The sequence below is a fragment of the Diceros bicornis genome, chromosome 31 (assembly GCF_020826845.1).
Source record: "Diceros bicornis minor isolate mBicDic1 chromosome 31, mDicBic1.mat.cur, whole genome shotgun sequence".
Lineage (NCBI taxonomy): Eukaryota > Metazoa > Chordata > Mammalia > Perissodactyla > Rhinocerotidae > Diceros > Diceros bicornis.
The window spans coordinates 16,293,986-16,318,226 of NC_080770.1; the positions used below are offsets into that span (position 1 = coordinate 16,293,986).

At 51.5% G+C, this 24,241-nt stretch overlaps 2 protein-coding genes across 5 annotated transcripts; one reads left to right on the forward strand and one right to left on the reverse strand.

Annotated features, from left to right (window-relative positions):
* CLP1 (cleavage factor polyribonucleotide kinase subunit 1) lies at nucleotides 1-18,829 on the reverse strand. 4 transcript variants are annotated; one of them, XM_058526858.1, is made up of 3 exons: nucleotides 18,778-18,829; nucleotides 2,381-3,008; nucleotides 1-1,132 (listed from the first exon to the last, which is right to left on the reverse strand). In XM_058526858.1, the coding sequence occupies exons 2-3, from the start codon at nucleotides 2,984-2,986 to the stop codon at nucleotides 461-463; spliced, it is 1,278 nt and encodes a 425-aa protein (XP_058382841.1). In that variant the 5' UTR covers nucleotides 2,987-3,008; nucleotides 18,778-18,829; the 3' UTR covers nucleotides 1-460. The 4 variants fall into 4 exon arrangements, with proteins under 4 accessions (XP_058382841.1, XP_058382839.1, XP_058382838.1 ...); XM_058526856.1 differs by lacking the exon at nucleotides 18,778-18,829 and adding an exon at nucleotides 18,061-18,138; XM_058526855.1 differs by lacking the exon at nucleotides 18,778-18,829 and adding an exon at nucleotides 4,049-4,495.
* Nucleotides 7,791-13,127, forward strand: YPEL4 (yippee like 4). Its single transcript, XM_058526868.1, has 5 exons — nucleotides 7,791-8,019; nucleotides 10,421-10,745; nucleotides 10,917-10,960; nucleotides 11,323-11,431; nucleotides 11,657-13,127. The coding sequence occupies exons 2-5, from the start codon at nucleotides 10,605-10,607 to the stop codon at nucleotides 11,744-11,746; spliced, it is 384 nt and encodes a 127-aa protein (XP_058382851.1). The 5' UTR covers nucleotides 7,791-8,019; nucleotides 10,421-10,604; the 3' UTR covers nucleotides 11,747-13,127.
* Nucleotides 18,830-24,241: the final 5,412 nt, after the last annotated feature.

Consider the following 24,241-nt stretch of genomic DNA (forward strand, 5'->3'; position numbering starts at 1 on the left):
TGTAGCAAAAATATTTATTAAAATAAATTTTTTTCCCAAGTTTGAATTTTATTGGAAGGAATCCTTCTAATTCACTCTTTCATCCCGGATAAATGAGGTAACAAGTACTATATACAGAATACAAAGCAGTGATAAAAAAAAAAAAAATCCCTCCTAAAAATTAGCCCACCCAGTAGCACAGTGAAAGAAATGGGATTCTCCAGGGCCTCAGAGAGTTAAAAGTGGCACCTTAGGTGATCTAAGAAATCAATTATATTCTCACGGTTTTCCTTGTGGTTCAAGATTAGAAGAGTTAGGAGGCCACCACCTGTTTTAAGAGGTAGAATATATGCTTTCTACTAGTCCACCATTTCCTGGTCAGCCTGACCTCAATAGATTCTCACACCTCACTCAGTCCATCTGCCTTTGGTGATGGCCAGGAGATCTCTATGCCCCAGGCAGCAAGGCTTCCTGCTGATCTCTATTTAAGATCCATGAACCTGATATCCATGATGAGAAGGAAGTTCTTAGGCAGTGGGCGGGGGGCCGGAGAGAGAACAGTAAACACTTGATGCTCTAGGTCCACACTGGTCACCACGATGAAGCCAGCCACACTGGTCTCAGAAAGGTTCTCCTCTGTGCCCTCAGCAGTGCTAACACTCAGGAGGTGGTGCACCATATCTCGGCCAGGGGTGACAGGTACTAGCTTGAGCTGATTGTCCTCCTGAGACATGCCCAAGGGCAAACAGGAGTCTGGGATGGTGGGTGCCCCAACTTTGTAGATTTTCACATCTGAAAATTTGACATTGAAGGCGTGGGGATAGAAACAGCCCCGGAATCCATAGAAATATTCCCGGATACGCTCATCCCTACATTCCCGCCGGAAGTCTTTGGAGCGCTCAACCACACCCCCTGATTTAGGGAGCAGCACAGTGCGTACAAAGTGAGGCAGGTCCCGCTTCAGTTCATTGTACAGTCGTTCTTGATCCAGAACCACCACCACATCCACCTCAAAGGCTGAGGCTGCATGCACCAGGGCCTGGTAACCTGAGCCCTTGACCCAGCCACAGGTGTTAATGACACAGCCACTCACAGAGGCCCTTCGGTTCACTTCACACCTTTGGTTGAACACATCTGCTAAACGAGATGTAATCTGCAGAAGAAAGGATCAAGGTGAGGGAAAAAAGCCCAAATCGAACAAACCTATAGCTATTTTGTCCCACTTTATTTTTCCTGTTTTTTTTTTTTTTGTGATGAAGATCAGCCCTGAACTAAGATCCATGCCAATCCTCCTCTTTTTGCTAAGGAAGACTGGCCCTGAGCTAACATCTGTGCCCATCTTCCTCTACTTTGTGAGACGCCTCCACAGCATGACCTGACAAGTGGTGCGGCAGTGCGTGCCTGGGATCCAAACCCGGGCTGCCAGCAGCGGAACACGTGCACTTAACCGCTACACTACGGGGCTGGCCCCTAGTCCCACTTTAGAATAAGTGGTATTAGGTACAAGAAAAATGACATTCTTTTTTTTTGTGTGAGGAAGATCAGCCCTCAGCTAACATCCATGCCAATCCTCCTCTTTTTGCTGAGGAAGACCAGCCCTGAGCTAATATCTATTGCCAATCCTCCTCTTTTTTTTCCCTTTTTCTCCCCAAGGCCCCAGTAGACAGTTGTATGTCATAGTTGCACATCCTTCTAGTTGCTGTATGTGGGACACAGCCTCAGCATGACCGGACAAGCAGTGCGTTGGTGTGAGCCCGGGATCCAAACCCGGGCCGCCAGTATCAGAGTGCACACTTAACCACTAAGCCCCGGGGCTGGCCCCCAAAAATGACATTCGTAATGGCTGTGGTTTTGACCCCATAACATGAATTTAATTTTTGTTCTATGTTTCTTCTGTCTCCTGTTTCATGTCCTAAGTGGAAATTTAATAAATGACTTAAGAAAAGGTCCACAGAGGGGCCGGCCCAGTGGCGCAAGTGGTTAAGCGCGCACACTCTGCTGCGGCGGCCCAGGGTTCGCCAGTTCAGATCCTGGGAGTGCACCGATGCACCACTTGGCACGTCATGCTGTGGCAGCGGCCCATATGAAGTGGAGGAAGATGGGCATGGATGTTAGCCCACGGCCAGTCTTCCTCAGCAAAAAGAGGAGGATTGGCAGATGTTAGCTCAGGGCCGATGTTCCTCACACACACACACAAAAAAAAGAAAAGGTCCACAGAAACATTTAATCATCTGAGGTTGACTTACATTTGAAACCGTCTTTTCCGAATCATGTGGCAATAATACCAGCTGAGAGGGAGCAAAGAGATGGCTGTATACAGTTTTAACTACAGTTTTAACTGCACAGCCTCCTACCCTGATAGCAGCCCTTCCCTCCACCCCACCTTGGCTTTGGCTCTGACCTTATTATAAAGCTTGATGTTGGTGCCAGGAGTAGTGGAGCCAAAATGATACACCAGAGGGGCCTGGATAGAGAAGCCCTCTTCAACATCTGCTGGCCGCTCAATGTAGAGGGCTCCCATGGTACCAGGGATGGACACAGAGCCCTGACCCACATCCAGCTCCACGTAAGTGGGCCGGCGGCCCAAACGCACAGCGTAGTTGAGCAGTAGACGGCACACCGTGGACTTGCCCACATCAGTGGGGCCCACTACCATCACCCGGGGACCTCGTTCTTCTTCCTTCTCTGCCTGCCTCCGCATCTGCTCCAAGGCTGTATGAGTGTTGAGGTAAAGCAACATAGGAGTGTCCTTGGAGACATAAGCCACCTCGGTGCGGCCACTCAGCTGTACAGAACAGCCATGCCAAGTGAAAACAGCCACCTTGGCACCAGCATCAAAGGTGAATTTCTTGTTTCGGGTCAGCTCCGTGCCAAAGATTTCGGCCATGCCAGCCAGCAGCTCCAACTGAACTGACTGAGACGCCTCCACCTCAAAGCGAAGTTCTGTTTCTCGCTCTAGTTCAAATTTAGTTGTTGGCTTCTTGTCATCACTGGCCTCTTCTCCCATCTTTTCCGTGTAGCTGCTGTGCCTACAACACAAGTTAAATATCAGATCTAAACATAAGTTAGGACTCTGTTCAAAATCCTCCAATGGGGCGGGCCTGGTGGTGTAGCGGTTAAGTTTGGGCATTCTGCTTCAGCGGCCTGGGATTCACCAGTTCAGATCCTGGGCACAGACCTACTCATCGCTCACGCCCGCTGAGAGAGCATCCCACATAGAAGAACTAGAAGGACCTACAACTAGGATATACAACTATGTACTGGAGCTTTGGGAAGAAAAAAGAAAAAGAGGAAGGTTGGCAACAGATGTTAACTCAGGGCCAATCTTCCTCAAAAAAAAAAAGAAAGAAAGAAAAAGAAAAAAAAATCCTCCAATGGATGTTTCCCCCTACCTTGCTTTATTTTTCTCCTTATCTCTGATCACCATCTGTCTCACTATATATTTGTTTCTTGTCTGTCCATCCCCACTAGAATGTAAGGGTTGGGCATTTTTGTTTGCTGCTGTATCACTAGTACCTAGAATACGGCCTGACAACCTGTAGGTACCTCTACAAATACAACGAGTGAATAAATGACTCAGACATATGAAGAAAACTATATTTACAGATTGACAGACTTGATTACATCACCTTCATCGCTCCCTTCATCACTCTATTGGGATCCAGACTGGAGAAGGTAACAGATACTTCCCAATCCTCTTAGTCAACAAGAAAGGGCGTCTGCAATCCGGATGCAAACAAGACAATACCAACTTCGGACTTAGAAAACAGCATTAAAGCTCCGCTCAGCAACTACCAGTAATGTCTTTAGACAAATCACTTAACCTCTCTGAACCTTTTCGTCAGCTGTCAACTGGAGGCACGCACACTTCCTCACTCAAAATGTTGTTCTGGGATTAAGAGGGATTGTTGGAGGAATATATTACTCCGTAAAACAGAAAACGCCGAAGAATTATTTCCGATCCCGGACCCCAGCTCTAGGTTCAGCATTTGCCTCAGCCTCCCCAGACACCGAAATTCGCCCAGGCCCCCAGGAGGCGACGGTGGCATTCCTGAGCTTATTATCTCACCTGCACAGTCACGAGCCCAAACCGATAAACCAAGAAGCCCTCCAGTTAAGACCCAGGGCAACTAGAAGCCACGCTCCCACAAACCCACGCCGGAAACAAAGGTGGTTCCGCACTTGCGCAGTGAAGGAGCCGCGGTCGCGCGATACCCCTTGGGAAATGTAGTTGTGCCGGAACAGCCGCGAGTGGTTGAGCTCGCGCTGCCGCTCGGCCTTCTGGGAGTTGTAGTTAAAGGATTGTTTTGATCGTGACGCCAAAGGTGGGAGGGGCGGCGGCCGTCATTGTTCGCGAAGCCGGAGGGAGGCGTGGCGGTTACGCCCCCGCAAGGGGGCGGGGCCCGGCCGAGAAGCGAATGGTCCCCGAGGCGCGGCGGTTGCGGAGTGTCGCCCCCGTGTTCCCGCTCACCTGCATCTTCCCCGGAGAGGGGAAGGATGGTGGGAAGGATGGTGGGAAGGGAGGAGGACTCTCTGTGTACGTCTCTGTGTACGTCCCACGACCGCCTGGAGGTGGGGAAATTAGCAAAACCCCATTTGGGCACGAGGAAACTGAGGGATAGGGACAGTGAAGGACAACAGCCTGCCAGAGGCTAACCTGGGCTATCATCCCCTACCTGACACAGTGCTTGGCACCGAGAGCGCATTAAAAACATTTTTTTAAATAAAAGAATAAAAGTCCAAGAACTTCTTCCATTTACTCTATAAGTCGGTCATTATTCAACAACTTCTCTCCTACGGAGCAGGGGGACTTTTGTTGGAGACTTGTTTCCCTCCCTAAATCCCTGACAGTTATGCAAGGTCAACCATTTACCCCGTAGGCAACAGGTTGGGCCACATCTACAATCCTCCTCTCGAGAGTCTGGGCTGAGGAATCTTGTATTCTGTGCTACACCACGTGTTCCCTGTGTGACTTTGGGCAAATCACAGGCTTAAACTCTTGTCTGTAAAATGGGGATAATAACAGTACCCAACCTCTTAAAGTTGATTTGAAAATTAAATGGAATGATGCATGTAAAGTACTAAACATAATGCCTGTAACATAGAAAGCATCTGATGTTGGCTCTTAAGTTTTTAATATAGGTTGGGGGGGGCTGTAATAATGCCATCCATTTGTATAGTAGTTTACACTTTTCAAATCCTTTCCGGGTATCTTCTTCCACAGCCACCCTGTAAAGTCAGTTTTATTATCTCCAGCTTCAGATGAGGGAGGAGACTAAGATAGGTGAAGGGACTTCCCCAAGCTAGGACTCAAACCTAGGATTTTGGAGTCTGAGTCCAGTTTTTAACGACAGCAAATACCTATCTAGTGTTAGATGCCAGGTACTGTTGTATGGGCGTTACAGGTGTTAATTCATTGAATCCTCACAAGAATTCTGTGAAGCATATACTATAATTGTCATCCCACTTTATAGATGAGTACTTTTTTCCACCCAGCTCACATGGTTAATCCAGATTGAGAAGGCTGGGATGATTTTCTGGGTTGCCTTTTTCCCTCTGGCCCTACCTTAGCACTCACTCTCTGAGAGTGCCATCCTCACTTCTTACAGTTTTTTCTTTGTTCGATTTATTTCATCATTCACCATTCATTCATTAGTTCTCCAATTAGCTGTTAAGTATCCCCTAATCTTTCACCATTCTTCAAAAATTTAGTTCCAGTCTTCTATTTGCAAATTTTCTCCCTGAGTGAGCTCATCCTCTCCTGTTCCCATGCAGTCTATCTCCCAGATCTGTTTCTTAGCCTCCACACTCTCCCCCTTGAGGCAATTTCTCCCACTTGTCTGAAGGTCATCTTTATTTGGATATAGCCATCTCAAGCCGAACTTAGGGAGAAAAAACCCCTCCCCCCCATTTAGACTGCTCCTCATTTTGCTTTTCAAACACAGAAAGAGGACACATTTAAAGCATCTGTGTTTGCCTACACTATCTTTTCTCCCTTTCAATCTTTCACCAAGCACTCCTGTCATCTCCAACCCAACCCCAAATAATACTGACCTCATGTCTTTTTCATTCTTCTCTCCAGCAAAATCCTTGATCATTTTCTTCCTGAGTTAATTGAAATTAATTGGTATCCGTTTTGCTTCCAGACTTTCAATCTTTGCCCTAAAAACTACTCACCTTCCTTTTCCCCATTTCCCACTGTTTTCCTCAACAATGGTTCCTCAAATTGCTCCTCCTCTTACATTCATTTCCTTTCCCATCTGCTGCCCAGACAAAAATATTTCTCTCTTCTTTTTTTACCCAGTTCTCCCTCTCAATTCCAAACCTCTGGTAATATCACTCAAAATACCCACATTGTGTTTTCAGAATTTACCTTAAACCCCAGAATCTTCCCTGATTAAATATTCAGAGTTCCTTTTATTTTTTCATACCCAGCTAGCAATGTCTCCCATTAACCAACTTCCCTATCTTAATTTTCCCCCTTCCTTACATGTGAAAAGAAAAACAAACCACCCACAAGCTGTCCTTTCTAAGTCTCTATCTTTGTTGCACTTTTTTTGCTGAATGTTAGCCTTGGTCAGAAATCCAGGTTTTAATCTTAGAGGTTATGTTCTGTGTCCACATACTTTAGTGACATGCACAGGGCAACACTCCATGAGAAATATTCTGAGTCAATGAAACAAAACTGGAAGCTGATAGAAAAACAGCACCAAAAAGATGTAAGTTCTTCATAAGATACAACTTTGGTGCATGATTCTTGAGATATCAGAATTTAATAAATCCTCTCTGGGTTTAGGGATATTAAGTTGAGAACAGTCTTGAAATAGCAGTAACTACTGTTCACTAAGTGCCTAGCATGTGTTTTTCCGTCACTTTTTAGGTGTTTACATTATCTCACTTGACTTCACATCTCCATGAGGTAAATATTAGCTTCATTTAGAAGAGGAAGACTGGGGCACAAAGAGGATCATTCACTTGGCCATTGGTTCCTGGGGTGTATATTGGCAGAGTGGGTTTCCAACTCATGTCTCTTTGAGACCAAAGCCAGACACTTGGACCACGTCTGAAGATGCAACTCAACTGGTTTTGTGAGCATCTTCTGTATGCAAGGCTCTGCACTAGGCATTGCAGTCCTGGGGTGCAGAGAGGAGTTTCCCAGAGGACCTGCCTCAGAAAGTTTACAGCCCAGTAGAGAACCTTATGTAATATAGGTGTGTCCGTTCAGGAAGTACAAGTAATCTGGAAGTACCTGATAAGCGGTTCCTGCATGTGAGATGTCATATTTAGTCTATGTCTCCTTCCTGAGTATTAAGCTGAGGCTTTGAGGCTTGGAAGTGTCTGGTATAAGCTTAGGGAGCACAGTTTGCCATATGTGACAATCAATATGTCTTTCTTTTCCCTGTGTCAGGGCTAGCATCCGAGCCGAAATGGGAAATGTATCATCTTGAAGGTGTGTGCCTGCGCCTGACTCTCTGCATCCATCTCTCACCGTCACTCGCCTTGCCACCTCCTTTCGTCCAGCTCTGCCACCCGTACTCCATTCTTGCCCAGCCCTGTCCTTCCCCTAGGTTCTTTCTATCTTTGGCCGCACTGCCTTCCTCCTCAGCAACCAGCCTCTCCTCTAGCTCGCCCCCTCCCCATCTTGTCCCTCCGCTCCCACCGCCCCCCACCTCATTCCCCCAGCCCCATCCCTCCATGCCTGCCCCCTCCCTTCCTCCCGACCCGCCTCCTGTGTCTCCCAGCCCTGCTCTGACGTGGGAGGTGAGGGGGGTGGGGGGTTGGATGACTCACAGTGTTATGATGCAGTTCCACAACACACAGCTACATTCACCCACAGACCGAGGTACAGACGAGAGACAACCTCTGGCCCCCCAGCAGCTGGCCACCTTTGCAGCCCCAGCCTTGAACCCCCCGACTACCCTCCCCCCCATCCCCTTCCCAATTGAAGGAGCGGAAAGAGAAGAGAGAAGAGTGAGCAGAGAGATTGAGAGAGAGAGAGAGAGAGAGAGATAGACGGAGATCTCTGGAGCAGACCTCAAGGTGAGGGGGCAGCCCTTCTCCAAATGAAAATTTTTTTCCCTTTGCAAATTTGCTCTTCCTGCTGCGTGTTGCTTTCTCCCCTTCGCAAAAGCATTATTCATCCACCCTTTGTCCTCCCTTCCCCCTCCCCGCTGCCTCCGCTCCTCTCTCAGCTCCTCCATCCCTCTCCAAGCTCTGACGGTTCCCGCACTTATTTCCTGGCAACTTTGGCTGCAGCATCAGGCTTCACTGTTTGTTTTGCTGCTGGTGCAGACCCCCAAAGCCCGCCCTGGGAGCTGGCTGCGCTGCTAGTTATGTGGACCATACCATGCGGAGAATGTCAGCCCGGGGGTGGGGGGGGCGAAGCCTCAGAGCAGATGAGAAAAGCCATTGTGAGCAGGTGTCCCCCTCCCTTTTTTCCCCCCCCGGAGAGGCACGGGATTCGCACCTGGTTCCTTGAGCCTCCGCCTCCGGCGCCTCTGCTGTCAGCGCTGGTTGCTCAGCACGCACCCACCGCCAGCCCTCCCTTCCCCTACCTCCCACGGTCCAGCCCCGTCTCACTTAGGGGAACATTCTCTCCCGGCGCTCAGCTCGCCTTCGTCTTTTCCCGTCATTTGCCCAACTTGCTTCTCCCTGTGATCCGAGATGAGGGAAGAAATGACCCCTTCTCCCCTTCCTGTGAGTGATTCTGTGGCCTTCTGTGCAGCCTCTCCTTGGCTTGCGGGGGAAACGGGGGAGAGAGAGAGAGAGGGAGGCGTGGCGGAGGCTGAGGAAGGAGCCAGAGAGCAGGGACCTCGCCGGCCCCCTCCCCGGCCCCCTTGAAGAAGGTGTGCTGGGTGCAGCGCGGCGGTGGGGAACTTGCAGACAAAGTTGAAGGCAGACCTGTGAAGTGGACGCTGAACAGTGTTCTGCGGGTGAGGAGGGCCCATTTCCTGCGGCCAGAGCCCAATGTCACCCTGAACTCAGCCGAATGTGTCCTCCTGGGGCCCAGCCAGGGGGAGAGGACCTGAAACAGAAGGTGTTCTCTGTCGGGGGTCTGGTGGAGACTGCCTGGCAGCCCCAGGAAAGACTGGAACAAATGGGGCGCTAGTGCCACCGCAGAGGACAGCACGAGAGCCCGTTTGCCCTGGCTACTCAGAGCTGGGCTGCCACTGCTCTGCTTAGTGGCCTAGCATTGCCAGAGCACCCAGCTGGCATCTCTGAACCAGACTTGGGCTAAACCACTCACAACGGGCCCGAAGGCCCCGTGAAGAAGGCAGCACCTCACCTGCTTATCAGAACCAACAGAGGACACCTCCCTTCTTATCCTCTGCCCCCAGCACCCGCAGCCACTTTGGGGCTGCAGTCTGAGCATCTTCCTCAAGATTCCTAATCAGAACCCAGCAATTATTTTATCTCCTGTCACCCAGAGTCACTGCTGTTTTCCCTGCCCCTGGGAGAATGTGGAAAGCATTCTCTCTGCCTTGTACCCCAAAGCACAGGTTTTGAAAATAAGAGTTCCCCCCTTCTGCTGCCCATTGTAGAGGTTGCTCCCACACCACACCAGAGCCCTGCTCGCCCTGGAAGTGCTGGCCTCCCTGTGGTCCCCATTTCCCGTTGCTCCCAGCTGTCAGATTTGCCTGAAGGAAAGAGAGTTTCTCTCCTACAGCTAGGTGCTTAAGCCCTTAACTGAGGGGTAAGGCAACAGTTAGTAAAGAGCAGTAGAGAGACGAAGGGGCCCAGAGGCTGAGAACATAGCCAGGCGCTGCTTCTGGGCCGGAATGAGTAGAACAAGGTGCAGGATTGGGCAAGAGCCACGTGTGAGGTGTTCGGTACCCAAAGAAGCATCCATCAAGTTCTAGTTCCTAGAGTGCAGGGTCCCAGCCCCAGGAGGCGGCTGAAGCAGGCTGTGTGTACCTGCCTGCCTGTCCTCCCTCCCTCTCTGATCACGCCCCTCCCTCCTACACAAAATGTATGAAGGACCAACTGTGTTGCAAATGGAGGCCACGAGAAAGAAAAACTGTCAGGCATGCCCAACTTTTAAAAGGCTTTGAGCCCCAGAGCCTACCAGTGCGTGTGGAAGGCAGATCCTCGCAGAAGAACCGAAAATCAAGGAAAGAGCACTTGCAAATGACGTTGCTCCCATGGCAGCGACTGTGCCAGCGGGCGGCTCTCAGTGGAAAATGGTGGAGGCTGCTCCCGCCCCAGGAGGGAGAGACGCCACCTCCCCGGCTACGCCACCAGAGGCCTGGAACCGCCACCAGAGCCAGAGCACACGTCCATCCAGGGGACAGGGAGAAACAGTGCTACTGGATGCTGAGGAGGGTTGATGGTGATGGGGGAAGTAGGGGCAGAGGTGAGCTGAGCCCCATCTTCTCCATTCCCCCAGGAGGGGCTCCTCACGAGGTCACGGCTCTCCTGATGTACCTTCTCCTCTCTCCAGGTGCCTTCTGTTTCTATCTGGTTCACGTCTGGGGGGGCCCTGGCCGGGCAGCCCCCCCACATTTCTCCTGCCCTGAAACACGGCTCTAGCCAACCTGCTCCGCTGCTTCACCTGCGACCGTCTGTGTGGGGGCTGCACAGCGCCAGCCCCGCCTGCCCGCCAGGGCATCGTCCTCCAGCCCGTCATGCCCAGTTGTGACCCTGGCCCAGGCCCTGCCTGCCTCCCCACCAAGACGTTCCGCAGCTACCTGCCCCGCTGCCACCGCACGTACAGCTGCGTCCACTGCCGCGCACACCTGGCCAAACATGATGAGCTCATTTCCAAGGTATGCCAAGTGGGGGCCTGGCACTCCCCTCCTGTCTCCCACCAAGCTTGTCCAAACATCACCTAGGGGTGAGGCAAGGAAGCCCGTCCTCCCTCCTTCATGCCCCAGGGGGATTCAGGCAGCAGGGACCAGGGCTACCCAGTAGTCACTGTCTGTCCTGTGTCTCCACAGTCCTTCCAAGGGAGCCATGGCCGAGCCTACCTGTTTAACTCCGTGTGAGTCTACCTCTCTCCTTGTGCGTGCGTGCTTGCGTGTGTATGTGAATAATTTTCCTCTGTGGAGAAAGGGGGTGAGCCATCAGAAAGTGGCCTTGCACTTTCTGATTTTGCCTCTACTTTTGCAAAGGGGTTCAGAAACTCAGTCTGCACTTCCCATGTGGGGAGTCTGGGCAGAACCAGAATCACAGCGCTGGAGAAAGGCCCAGGCACTAGTCGTAAAGGGGTGGATTGCTGAAGGCAGGGGCTTCCAGTTGGATGGGTTAAGCTCTTTCCAGATGTAAGTTCCTTTGGGCTGTTTGGGGGCTGCACTGACAGAGCGACCCCACTGGGTGCTGGGTCCTTCCTGTTTCCTGAGACAGGGTCAACGTGGGCTGTGGGCCAGCTGAACAGCGCCTCCTGCTCACGGGGCTGCACTCAGTAGCTGATATTTTCTGCGAAAGCTGCAAAACTACACTGGGTTGGAAATATGTAAGTACCTGAAGAGAGGGCCACCCTCTAAAGTGGACAGTCTCCATGGCCCTCCAAGCCCCAGTGACCACATCAGGTCTTTGCATAGTCCAAAGAGGGAAGAGGGAGCTAGTAACCGAGTCGGACTAGGCAAGGGGTCCTTGGGGGCAGGGATGATACAGGAGGCACTAGGAGGGCCTGGACGGGGACTGCTTTGTCCTACAGTCACTGCTTCCCCTCCACCAGGAACAAGCTTTTGAGACGAGCCAGAAGTACAAGGAAGGGAAGTACATCATCGAAATGTCACACATGGTGAAGGACAACGGCTGGGACTGAGGGGCTCAGGCAGGCTGTGCCCTCCCTCCGCATGCCCCACCCTCCCCACACCTGTCCCCTGGCCCTGCCAAGCAGTCCATACCAGCATGAGCACTGCCCCACCCCTGGGGGGAACCTGGCTCCCACAGACTCCTCCCCCGCCTCCACCCATCACCCCTAGGCCCCTTTGGAACAGGGCTCTGGGGTACCCCAGGGGTGTTCAAGGCTCAGGAGTGGGCAGCAGTCAGGGAGAGACAGAACTGGGGCAAAGGGATGGTTCTGGGTCCTTCTGGCCCCAAGGTCCTGAAAATCGAGGCAATGGCAGGGCGTAGACTCAGGCAAAGAGGACCTTGGGAGGAACGTGTTTGCTTCACCTTTTTTGAGTGAACAAAGGACCAACCTTGAGTCATGGGGCTGGTAGATGCTTGGCCACAGAAGAGCAGGTGAGAAAAGGCTTGAGCTGGAGTGAAATTTTGGCCTCAGACACCGGGAGATTCCAGAGTCTCTGAGGGTGAAGTTTCCCACCCCCGTTTGTAGGAGAAAGAATTTGGGGGTGGAAGGAAAAATCCCAAATCCCAGGCCCTGGGAAAAAAATAGAAGAATTACAGGGGTTTCCATTTCACTCCACTTGTTGATCTTGGCACTAATGAGGCACTTCGGAATATCTAACCTTCACCGTTGGGTGGGGTGGGGAAGCTGCCCCTGGAACAGCCCCACCCCCAGCTGGCCGTTTCCAGAGCGAGCAGTCCTTATAGGCATTCTCTGGGGTCCAGCCAGTGCTCCCTGGGACCCAGTCCCCTGGAGGGGAGGTGGGGAATCAGTGCTGCGGGGTCAGGCTTCCTCGTGGCTGCCACCAGCGAATGAAACTTTTGTATGATACATAAAGTGTTTGGGTCTATTTTTAATAAAAAGGGCAACTGTGAGGCGCTCTGTCCTCTGACTTTCCTTCCTCAAGCTGTTACCACGTACTGGCTAGTCACACACAACCCCCCGGGCCTGTCCCTTCCTGCCACTAGGGGGCAGCAATTGCTTTGCCTGTGCAAGACCCCACTTGAGCTTTGACCAGGGGATGGGCAGTCAGGTGAGGTTTTGCTTAGTAAGAGGGATGGCTTTTGTGAGTGGTATTCCAGCCGGAGCCATCCAAAACAGCTGGCATCTTCCAGAGCCCTTGACAATGAATCCATTTTTGCCTGCGTCCAGGATTGAGCAACTGAAAGAGGCTCATCCCAGAACAAGGGTGTTCTTTGGTCCTGCTGCCTTTCAGTCTGGTTGTGTAATGTTTTGGTCAGCTCATAGCCACACTTAAGGCTAAAAAGAAAAATCGATCAGCCAAGGTGCTGCCCTGGCAGTTGATACAATGTGGAACAAAATAGCTCAAAATCGCAGCCTCAGTGCAACCATATGACCCAAGTGGAATTTTTAGCAGTGATGTGAAATTCCTATTGTTGTTGGGTCACCAACCACTGCAGGGAGGACTGTACACATCGTAAAAATCATTTGTCAGCTAGCTTGTCATTTCCAGGTTCATTGGTATTGTAAATGTCCGTAGAGCCCCTATTACTTGCTAGGCATTGTGTTAAAGCACTGAGGATGCAATGGAGAACAAGGTGGCCACAGCCTGACCTCATGAAGCTTTCAGTCTAGAGGAAAGACAATGACAATTCCAGTAGAAAGTGACAAGGGCTCTGAGCAGGGATGGGACGTAAGCTTGGGGGCTCATAGGAGAGGCTTAGCCTAGATTTGAGAAGTCAAGGAAGGCTTCACAGAAGTGATGACTATGATGGCACTTGAGGTTGAGTGGGCAAGGGGGAAGAATGGAGGGAGAAGGAATATTTCAAGCAAAGGGAACAATGCATCAAGCAGCTCAAGCTTAGTTAATTTGAGGAGGAAATAAAAGCTTCCTATAGCTGGAGTATAGGTGCAAGTGGGTGAGATGGGATGACACAGGAAAGAGGGGCCATAAACCATTTAGGGAATCTGGATTCATCCCAAGGGCATTGGGGAGACATTGAAAAGGTCTTCTTTTTCAACAAGGAGTGGCATCAAATGGCTGTTTTGTGCCCAGAAAAGAGGCTCAAATAGAAATGTTACTAGACTGCAATAAAGGACATCAAGCTAACTGTACCATCTCAAATACTATTGTTAACATCAGAATGGAGAGGCTGTCTGGGCAGGAGAAAGGCAAAAGAGAACTGGAAGACGCAGAGGTGCGAAGGCGGCAAAAGCAAGCCATGAAGGAATGATGCCCAGCACCTCCATCTGAGAGGCCTCAGGAGGTCTGTCCCATCGTTCAGCCTGGTGAGGCCTCGAGATCCTTCTCTCAGGCTCCAGCAAGGGCTGCAGAAACCCGGTCCCTTTCGGTCTCACTTCTTGCACCAAAGTTCAGGGCGGCTTCTCAAGCCCCGAGCTCTGACCTTGAAAATCAGGCACAAACTCCCCAAATCTGCCTCTTTCTCAATTTACTTTAACAAGTTCTGATTAAGCCAACTAGGTACTGTGGGAAAGAAACAGAGAAGTAAATGGCATAATCGTTGCTCCCAAGTTCCTTGTCATCTCTCCTGGAAGAATCCTTCTGTGGGCTTAGCTCAAGGGAACTTGTTTAATCTCTATGATCAGGCCATGGGCAGTACTGTCCAAATCTTGGATGCCCAGACAGGTGTACCCTTGAGAAGCATCATTATCAAATACCCTGTGACCAAGAGGGGTCGTGTTAGGAATGGCAGGTGGAGATGAGGTCTCCTTTCTATGCCCCAAGAGCCAGGGGAAGGGGCCGGCCCCATGGCTTAGTGGTTAGGTGCGCACGCTCCGCTACTGGCGGCCCGGGTTCGGATCCCGGGCGTGCACCGACGCACCGCGTGTCCGGCCATGCTGAGGCCACGTCCCACATACAGCAACTAGAAGGATGTGCAGCTATGACATACAACTATCTACTGGGGCTTTGGGGAAAAAAAAAAGGAGGAGGATTGGCAATAGATGTTAGCTCAGAGCTGGTCTTCCTCAGCAAAAAGAGGAGGATTAGCATGGATGTTAGCTCAGGGCTGATCTTCCTCACCATAAAAAAAAAAAGAGTGAGTCAGGGAAGGAGCTGTAGGTGTGAATGCCAGGAGCAAACACCTGTCCCTGGGGAGTAGTCCTTTTGTGTTAGCGCTTTTTCTTTTCCTGTGCATCCCTTTTTTCTCGTGGAGATCTACTCTGGTCCTAACAGCGATTCTTCCAATCTTCTCCACCTACCCTCCAATCCCAGGCTGTCTGGGAACTCTTCCTTCTTAGCCAACAAGCTACGACTTTCATCCTTCAAGTCTTGTAACTTTGGAAGATACCCTCAGACAACCAGCAGGTGGCATCAAAACCTTCCAACCCGCAGCTCAAGCAATCTCCCAGTTGAGAGAACCTACTCAAACCTCACCAGATAGGTCTACAAAAAAATGGGTGAGCTATCAGCCTTAGAGCTAGGCTCTACAATTGAAAAGCTGTACAGCGTTGGCCATGCTTAAACCTTTCTGGCACTCAGTTTTTTCATCTGTAAAATGGGGATGTTACTTGCCAAGAAGTTATTAGGATTGACCGTAACGTATGAAGTGTCTAGCACACAGACTGCATGGGGAAGTGCCTCCATAAATGTGAGCTATTTGTATGACTCCTAATAGTGAGGCTTCCCAAATTCCCACCAGGGTCGCCGATTGGTGCCCAGATGGGAAAGGAGGTCTCGACGCTGAGGAGGCAGCCGGCGCTGGGGAGCACTACACGGCCAATGCCCTTTTAACATTGCACTGCTAGTGGTAGGTGCAGACAGTAGCACAATGTGAAAAGAGCTCCGGCCAGCAGCAGAGGCATGCCGGCCCTGCCTCCTCGCCCCTTCTCCCAGCCCCTGGCCCACTCAGCTCTCTTGTCCTCCCTCTGCCCCTTCTCATCTTCAGCCCAGCTTGCCTCTCTTCTCTTCCGTTCTCAACATTAATCCTCTATTTTCTCTCCACTCCTCCTTTTGCTTTCTTCCTCACGCCCTTCCCAGCACCAAGACCACCTTTTTCTTGAGGTTTTGGGGTGGGGGAACAGGGTCTACAGAGGCAGCTGAAACCTGGCACTCAGTCTTCACAGAAAGTGACTGGTAGAAACCCCAAAAGTTTGGGGGACATGAGCATGACACTGTGTTTATCTAGATTTGTATCTGCCAGCTTCCCTTCTGGAGAGGAGCTTGCTGACCGGGACCAGAGAACCCTCTATTCTTCCCCACTCCAAGCTCTCTCTCCTTTTTAGTTTAAATAAAGGAGTTCTAGGACCAGAGGGTGGGGGAGTAATCACAGGTCCTCAGGCAGCACAGAGAAGCTTCCAGGTCTGGAGGTGGATGCTGCAGGTGAAGCCCCACCCCTGCATCTCCTCTCTCGGAGGAATTCAAAACCCACTTTGTGGATTCAGCATCAAAGAAAATGGTGCGAGTGATTCCCTCTCTTGTACTGAGCGTTGGGGACAGGCTTTCATTGGCAGTGGGATTAGAATCTGAGTTGCTTCTAGTTTCATGCAGACTCCTGTGAGGGAGTCTTCAAGCTCACCCAGAACTTCCCCGTCCTATCCTAGGTCAGGGGACTTAAACCCTAGATAAACAGTCCTGAGACTGATTAAAACTCAAAATCAGAAGACTACCCTGGAGGGATACCTAGATAGCCCCAAGGTTCAGAGCTCTAGCATGGCACATTCCTGGCTAGAGCCGTGGTCCTGGAAGCTCAACTCCAGGTCTGACCTGGTGAACCGTGTGCAGCCCAGAGGGGCAGAGGCCGCGGAATGATTCCTCGGCGCACTGATCAATGAAGGCCTCTGGGCGATGGAGCGGCCCCTGGGAGATGACCTCCTCTCCACTCCACAGCCAGCAGGAGGAATGGAGGACAGAATTCCAGTTGGGAGCTCTTCCTCTGGGCTTCCCCTCCCGCCTCCTCCCACCCGCCTCAGGAAGCAGGAGAGGTTCTCTCTCCCGCCTTCCCAGGCAGAGTTTGTTCCTGTAATCTGCAAACATGGGGCCCTGTCCCACGTTTGCACAGTTCTAATGGACGGAAACCAAGGCCCTGCTAGGGTCAGTCACCAGGCCTCTGCTCCTGGGTTGGGTAAACCAGTCCCAGCTGGGAACTGGATCATGTCAACAGGGGACAGAGAGGCAAAGGCAGGACTGCCCAGCAAGCTTCAGGGAGGCTAGCGGAAGATTCTTCACCAAGGAGTGCCCAGACCCCTCCTTGGGGAGAGAAAAGAGAGGGGGCTGGGGCCAAGATCCCCTCAGCTCCCACACCCAACTCATTCCAGAGCGGGCCCTGCGATTCACCAGCCAGCAGGGCCCCTCCCCCACCTTGGGCCCAGGAGCCATCCCCCAGCTCCTTCTAGAGGCGGGTGTAGAGACCGAGGAGGAAATGGGGGAGGGGAGGCCTCGGCTCAAGTTCTCTCCACTCCCCCTCCTCATTGGCCACCATCTTCCGGCCCCTGCCCCCCAGAGCAGCAGGGGATGGGGCCCAGCCTGTGGAAGGGAAAGAAAGGGCAGGTGGAGGGTTAGCTGGAGCAGCAGGGGCAGGGGCTGGCCCCAACTGTCTCCTCCCACCCCCTCCCCGCAGCCATGGCGACAGGAGGAGGAGACCAGGAGGGTCCTGAAAGCCATGTTCTGTGAATGGGATGAGAGGGGCAGGGGGACATGGGGGGTGAGGGGCTCTCTCCCTCAACACCCAACTGTGCCCACCCCCCCACACACACACCTCGAGGCTGGACCACACACGCGCGCACACGAACTCCCAGCCATACTTGCTACACAACTCAGCCCTTACTACACACTCACCCAAACAGCAAGCACTGGAGTGTGAGCACACGGCTCCCCCACCTTCCCGCACCCCTGAATACCCCACAACTCTTAGCTCAGGAGCGGGCCTCACCCACACACAGCCCCTTGGCGCCCCCCACAACTTCTCAAGATGCAGAACTCCCTGCCCTGCTCCAGCCCTTCAAGCCACTGTGTTTCCCTCTGAACACGCCCGCCAAGTCCCCTGTGCCCCACACCCCCACACACACGCCCGGGGACGGACAGATGGCCCAGCCTCAGCCCTGCCCAGCAGAGCCCCCCACCCCTTCCCCACCACACCCCCCCCACTGGAAAATGACAGTGAAGCCACACCAGCAAGACATGCCTAGTGCTCCCCAGTTACAGTTTTTCCGAAAGAAAAAATTGAAGAGATGCCCCCGAGTGGAGGAGAATGAAGAGGGGAGAGAGAAGACGAGAGAAAGAGCCCAGACCACCCTCCTCCCCTTCCCGAGAGAGAATAAAACCGAAAATCGGTGGCATTACCCTTCGGGGAGCTCACGATACCTACACATTGCTCTTCGTTACGTTCCTCTGCCTGCCACCTCCTTCTTCCCGGGCTCTTTCTCTGCCCTTCCCTCCCTCTTGGCTTCCCTCCCTGGCCTCGCTCCCCCTCTCTCACGCCCTCTCGCACCCCTCCAGCCCTTCTCCCGGGCCAGGCTCGGATCCCCCGCGGCCGCCCCTCCGCCTGCCCGCCGGAACCGAGGTCCGGGGGCCGGCCGGCCGCTGCGCCCTCTCCTCTGCTGATCTCGCTCTTCCCCCCTCGCCCCCTTTCTCCTTCCACACTCCCTGCCGTCCATCTTGAATACTTGGGATTCTTGAATGGAGTGAGCAGGATCCGCTCCCCCAGGCTCCCATTGGCTGTGGGTTAACCCTTTTGAAACGAGATCCTCCCTCCCATTGGCTGCCAGGCTCCCCTCTTCTCCCCCAACCCCCATCCCCTCGGCCTTCCAACAGCCGGCGAGGTCAGGGCGCTCCCGGGCGCCCCCTCCCCTGGCCTCTCACCCCCCCACCCCAACCCCAGGACTCCCCTTTTTCTGCTCTTTCCATCACACCACCCCACAGGGCTGCAGGTGAAAGCGGATCCAGTTCCCGCCAAATGGGGGCCCAAGGTTGGGCTGGCTGAAACCCTGTTCCCAGATGCCCCTTGTGCTGGACTTGGAGACCTTGGAAGATACAAGGGGTGCAATTTCCTGTCTCTCTCCAACCCCTCCTTGAGCAGAAGTACCTCTCCAACGGGGAATCCACTCAGCCTTTCAGCCTCATCCAAGGCAATCAGAGAGCTCAGAGAGCCCAACAGCCCCCTGGGCTGGGCAGAAAAGTGCATCTCTGGAAAGATCTGGGGCTGGTCAGAGAAGCTAATTCCCTGAATGCCGCGGGGCAGGTCTGACCCTACCAGGAATGTGCAGCATCTGGAACTCTGCTCAGTCACAGACATCCCCTGGGACCAGCCCAGCCGCCTGCCCCACATGCTGGGCCCACTAGGGGCTCTGAGTGGGGAGCCTAGGGAGGCATGGAGGAAGGAGGCAGCAGGGAGCAGAGCATTGAGGACTGGGAGTCTGGTACCTTTGTTCTAGGCCCTGATGTACCCATAGCATACTTGGCAAGGTCACGTCCCCTCTCTGGGCCTCAGTTTCCTCATTTGCAAAAGATTGATCTAGGAGAGTGCTGTCCTATAGAAATTTCTGTATGACAATAGAAATGTTCTATATCTGTGTCATCCAATAAAGTAGCCACTAGCCACATGTAGCTATTGAGCACTTGAAATGTGGCTACTGTAACTGAGGAATTGGTTTTTAAATTTTATTTAATTTTAGTTACTTTTAAATAGCCACTTGTAGACAACGGCTACCATATTGGACAGTGCAGGTCTAGAATCCTTGTGCTTCTGCTGGTGAATAACATTCTATGATTCTTGTTGGGAAAAAAAAATCCTCTTTCTTTGTCCTTGGGTACAAAATCCTCCAGATTCAAATCACAAATCACAGAGGGCATCAATGCTCAGGAAATGAAGTTCAAGTCCTTGCCACCTTTGTCAGGAATCCTTTCCTTATGACTGTCAATCTCTCTTTTGACAAGGTAGCTGAGATACACCCATGACACAATGGAAGATTAGGGCTCGAAGGGAATTTGCAGGTTTGCCCAACAGTTTTTGTTTTTTTTCAAGGATAGAAACCAAGATGTTGATGGCGGTAAGGTTAGGAGATGTCACTTGCCCAAGGGCACACAGCAAGTTGATTTTTTTGCTTACAAGTTAGCACAAACCTATAAACTTAGTAAATCTCTTCAGGGGCTCTGCACACCCACACACATGTACATCATTAAGTTCATTCAATAAACGTACTTCTTTGACCCGGGACACATGGGAACTGGGGTTGAAATCAGCCATTGTGGCTGATGCTGAGGGATAGCCAGTTCCATGGGAGGCCCTCTGACTAGCACATGAAAGCACAGAACTCCCAGGTATGCCAAGGTTACAAGAACATGGGCAACCCAGAACCCACTCCCTGAATCAATGTGGTTGAGAGACCCCATCGTGACATCCCCCACCATGTGGAGAGGAAGCTGTGGGGCAGAAGGGTGACTCTAGGTTCATCCTTGGGCTGACCAGGAAGCAGAATTAGCAAGTGGCTGAGACTTCTGCAGAAGGAGAGGTGCAGGGGTCCAGGATTCTGGTAGCTACGGGCTAGGACTGGCGCCTACAGGGTCCTAACCCAGCAGAGAGAGAACTGCCACAGGGAGCTGGTAAGGGGTACTGCTGCACCAGCATGAGCTTGTACAGTATTTGTCCAATCCCCTTCTCCACAGGGCCTCTGCCTGGGTAACGTGCTGTGGGAGAGGGGAAGACATAGAGCTGCCTGGGGAATGGCTTCTGTCCTCAATACTCCTTTACTACCAGGCGAAAATTGTGAAATGACTTCTCTGGTGACAGAGAGATAAAGAGTTCAGAAGAGGGAAGGATTGCTCCCAATGGAGAATGGAATCTAAGAAGGCTTCCTGGAGGAAGTAGCATCTAAGACTTGAAGAATAGAAAGAATTTGGACACAAGATGGGAGGAAGGAGGACAAGGAAATGCCAAGGAGAGGGAACAACACAAAGGATGAAAGGTGGAGAGATGGTGGGATGTGTTCAGGATGGGTTGGAAATTCAGTGGGAACCTAGGATGTATGAATGGAATAGCAAGGATGGAAAGGCAGGCAGGGGGTCCCTCCAGCCTCTGCTCAGCTCCAATGACATTGTTTTTCTTGAAGATGCTCTTACCCTTTTCCCTGCCAGGAGATGCCTCCCACCTATTCATCCAGCTACCCCAGTGCCTCCACACTCTGCTGCTTCCACCTTAGTCTGCAGACCTCCTGCGTATGTTCCACAAACATCTTTCCCAAGGTAGAGTGGACTCCAGTTCCTTATCAGGGGCTGGACTCTCCTTAGTCCCTCTTGGCTCCGTCTCCAGTCTCTGGATTCCCTGTGCTCAGGTATGAGCTGCATGGAGAAGGCTTCCTTTTTCACCTACCACCTTCCAAACCCCAGCTTGGCCCCATCCCTTCTCAGGAAAGAGTCACAAACGGAGGCCAGGAACAGCCAGACATGGCTCAACCTGTTATAGGAGTATAAAAAAAATGTCCCCAGGAGCTATTTGGCTTGAAGCCACCCCATCCCACCTCCACGTCCTTCCCTCCTCCTCTGGGAGTTCCAGAATGCTCCTGGGCTTTGCAGTAGCCTCCCTTCCCTGCCGCCCCCACAGCAAGTCCAGAACCATTCTGGAGGTGCCCACTTTGCCTTCCTCCCTAATCTCCAGAGTCCTACCCAGACCTCTGTTTGGGTACACCACATAGAATTCTGGAATTGTGAGATGGGAAAAACCGTCTGCCCCAATCCTCCCCTTCTTGGAAAGACTGAATCTGAAACATTGGAGAAATGTTGCATCCCTGCTTAAACATGAGTGGAGGTAACTTGGTTGCTAATTATATGGCTCCTAATTCGCTGAGATGACACAGACCTTTCCATGTGAGCCTCTTCAATTTCCCCGCCTTACCATCCTGCTTTTCTCAACCACTTATGTGTCTGAGCACTTCCTATGTGGAAAGCTCTAGAATCATTGCTGGGAAAAATTCCTGGCCCCGAGGTGCTCGCAGATGAGGAGTACAAGGCAGACACTCTATAAAGAAGTCAGGGCCGGCCCCGTGGCTTAGCGGTTAAGTGCGCGCGCTCCGCTACTGGCGGCCGGGTGCGGATCCCAGGCGCGCACCGATGCACCACTTCTCCACCCATGCTGAGGCCGCGTCCCACATACAGCAACTAGAAGGATGTGCAACTATGACATGCAACTATCTACTGGGGCTGAGGGGGAAAAAAGGAGGAGGATTGGCAATAGATGTTAGCTCAGGGCTGATCTGCCTCACAAAAAAATAAGTTAATCAAGAAGAAGTCATATGGCAACAGGTGCCCAGATAGATGCAAGAACCTTCTTTCTGAGGCAAACCCTTTTCCCTGAGGTCTTGATTGTATTCTTGCTTCATCGATTGCCCCATTTATTGCATCTCCAATCCTTTTCCATGAGCCTTGAGCATGGGTCAGCAAATTGCAGCCTGAGGGCCAAATCCTGCCCTCTGCCTGTTGTTTGTAAATAAAGTCCATTGGAACACAGCCATGCTCATTTGGTTAAGTATTGGCTATGGCAGCTTTCACACTACAATGGCAGGCTCGAGTGGTTGCAACAGAGACCCTATGGCCGGCAAAGCTAGTGTATTTGCTAACTGGCTCTTTACAACAAGTTTGCCAAAATTTGGTTTGTGGGCAGTTTTGGACACTGTTGTCTCAGAAAGATGTAATAGAACTCAAGGCAGGCAACTGAAATTACCCTGAGATAGGACTGGAAGGACACAGCTCAGACTTTTCCTCTCAGCCTACACATATGCTCAAGTCTTCCCACAACCTACCATTAAATTTCTCGCAATGCTAGTCAGCTTGCTACATCACTCCTTCACGTCCTACCCATTCTTAAACCCATATAGTCTGGCTTCTGCCCCTAATTTCCGCTGATATGGTTCCCACTAGGCTCACCAATGACCTCCTTGTTACTGATCCACCATTCTTTTCTCAATCCTCATCACACAACTTCTCTTTAGCATTTGCCTCCATTGACTATATCAGTCTTGAAATGCCCATGGCTTCTGGATTGGATTGCCTCTACCTCTCCAACTATTCCTTCTCAGATTCCTTCATGTGGGTCTTCTTTCCCCTGCTGACTAAATATACACATTCTGCAAGGTTTTGTCCTTAGTTCTCTTCTCCCTTCATACTCTCTCACTGGGTAAAATCATCCACATGCCTGATTTCAACAGTCACTTCTATGTTGGTGGTTTCCCAATACACAACTTCTGAACTGAAGGCCCAGATTTCTAACAGATGGCTCTGACTCCTCAGATGTATGTCTTACTGACCAGACAGGCTGAATTTGTCTAATTTCAAACACGTCTTCCTACACCTCTGCCCTCACCTAATCACCTTTCCCTCTTCTTCCACCTGCCCCTTAATTATTACAATTCCCAAGAGATCTGCTCTTGACTCTTCTCTCTTTTATTCGTTCCTATTGTTACAATAATCGCCTGTGCATAAATCACTGCCAAACCTATATCTCCAGGTGTGCTTGCAGCTGCCTCCTTACATTACCAAATAGATGTATGAGGTAGACATCTGACGCTTTTGGCTGCTCAGATTCCATCCCCCTTCTGGTAACTACACCTTAGCTTTCCTTTGGGGAGACTCCTATTCTCTACTTTCAGTGCCATGATTCACATGAAGCTGACCTCATTTGCCCCTTCAGGGTTGTCACACAACCCAGATGTATTAGTTGTCTATTGCTACATATAAAATTAGTCCAAAACTCGGTGGTTTAAGACAGCACACATTTATTTTCTCAGTTTCCGTGGGTCAGGAATCTGGGCAGGACATGGGTCCTCTGATGTGGTCTCTCATGAAGCTGCAATCAAAATGTCAACCCAGGGCTGGGGTCTCACCTGAAGGCTCAATGGGGAAGGATTTGCTTCCAAGCTCACTTTCATAGTTGTTGGCAGGATTCAGTTCCTTGAGGCCTATTTTTATTTATTTATTTATTTTTTGTGAGGAAGATCAGCCCTAAGCTAACATCTGTTGCCCATCTTCCTCTACTTTATCTGGGATGCCGCCACAGCATGGCTTGACAAGTGGTGCGTCGGTGTGTGCCCGGGATCCGAACTTGCAAACCCCGGGCTACTGAGGTGGAGTGCACACACTTAACCGCTTGTGCCACTGGGCTGGCCCCCTGGAGGCCTATTGGACTGAGGGCCTCAGTTTTTTGGTGGTTGTTGGCTGGAGGCCACCCTCAGTTCCTTGCAATGCGGGCATTTCTAACATGGCAGCTTGTATTATCAAAGCCAGCAATACAGAGAGAGTCTGTCAGCAAGATGGAAGTCACAATCTTTTTTTTCTTTTTTTGCTGAGGAAGACCGGCTCTGAGCTAACATCTATTGCCAATCCTCCTCCTTTTTTTTTTTTCCCCCAAAGCCCCAGTAGGTAGTTGTATGTCGTAGTTGCACATCCTTCTAGTTGCTGTATGTGGGACACGGCCTCAGCATGGCCAGAGAAGCGGTGCGTTGGTGCGCGCCCGGGATCTGAACCCAAGCCACCAGTAGCGGAGTGCGCGCACTTACCCT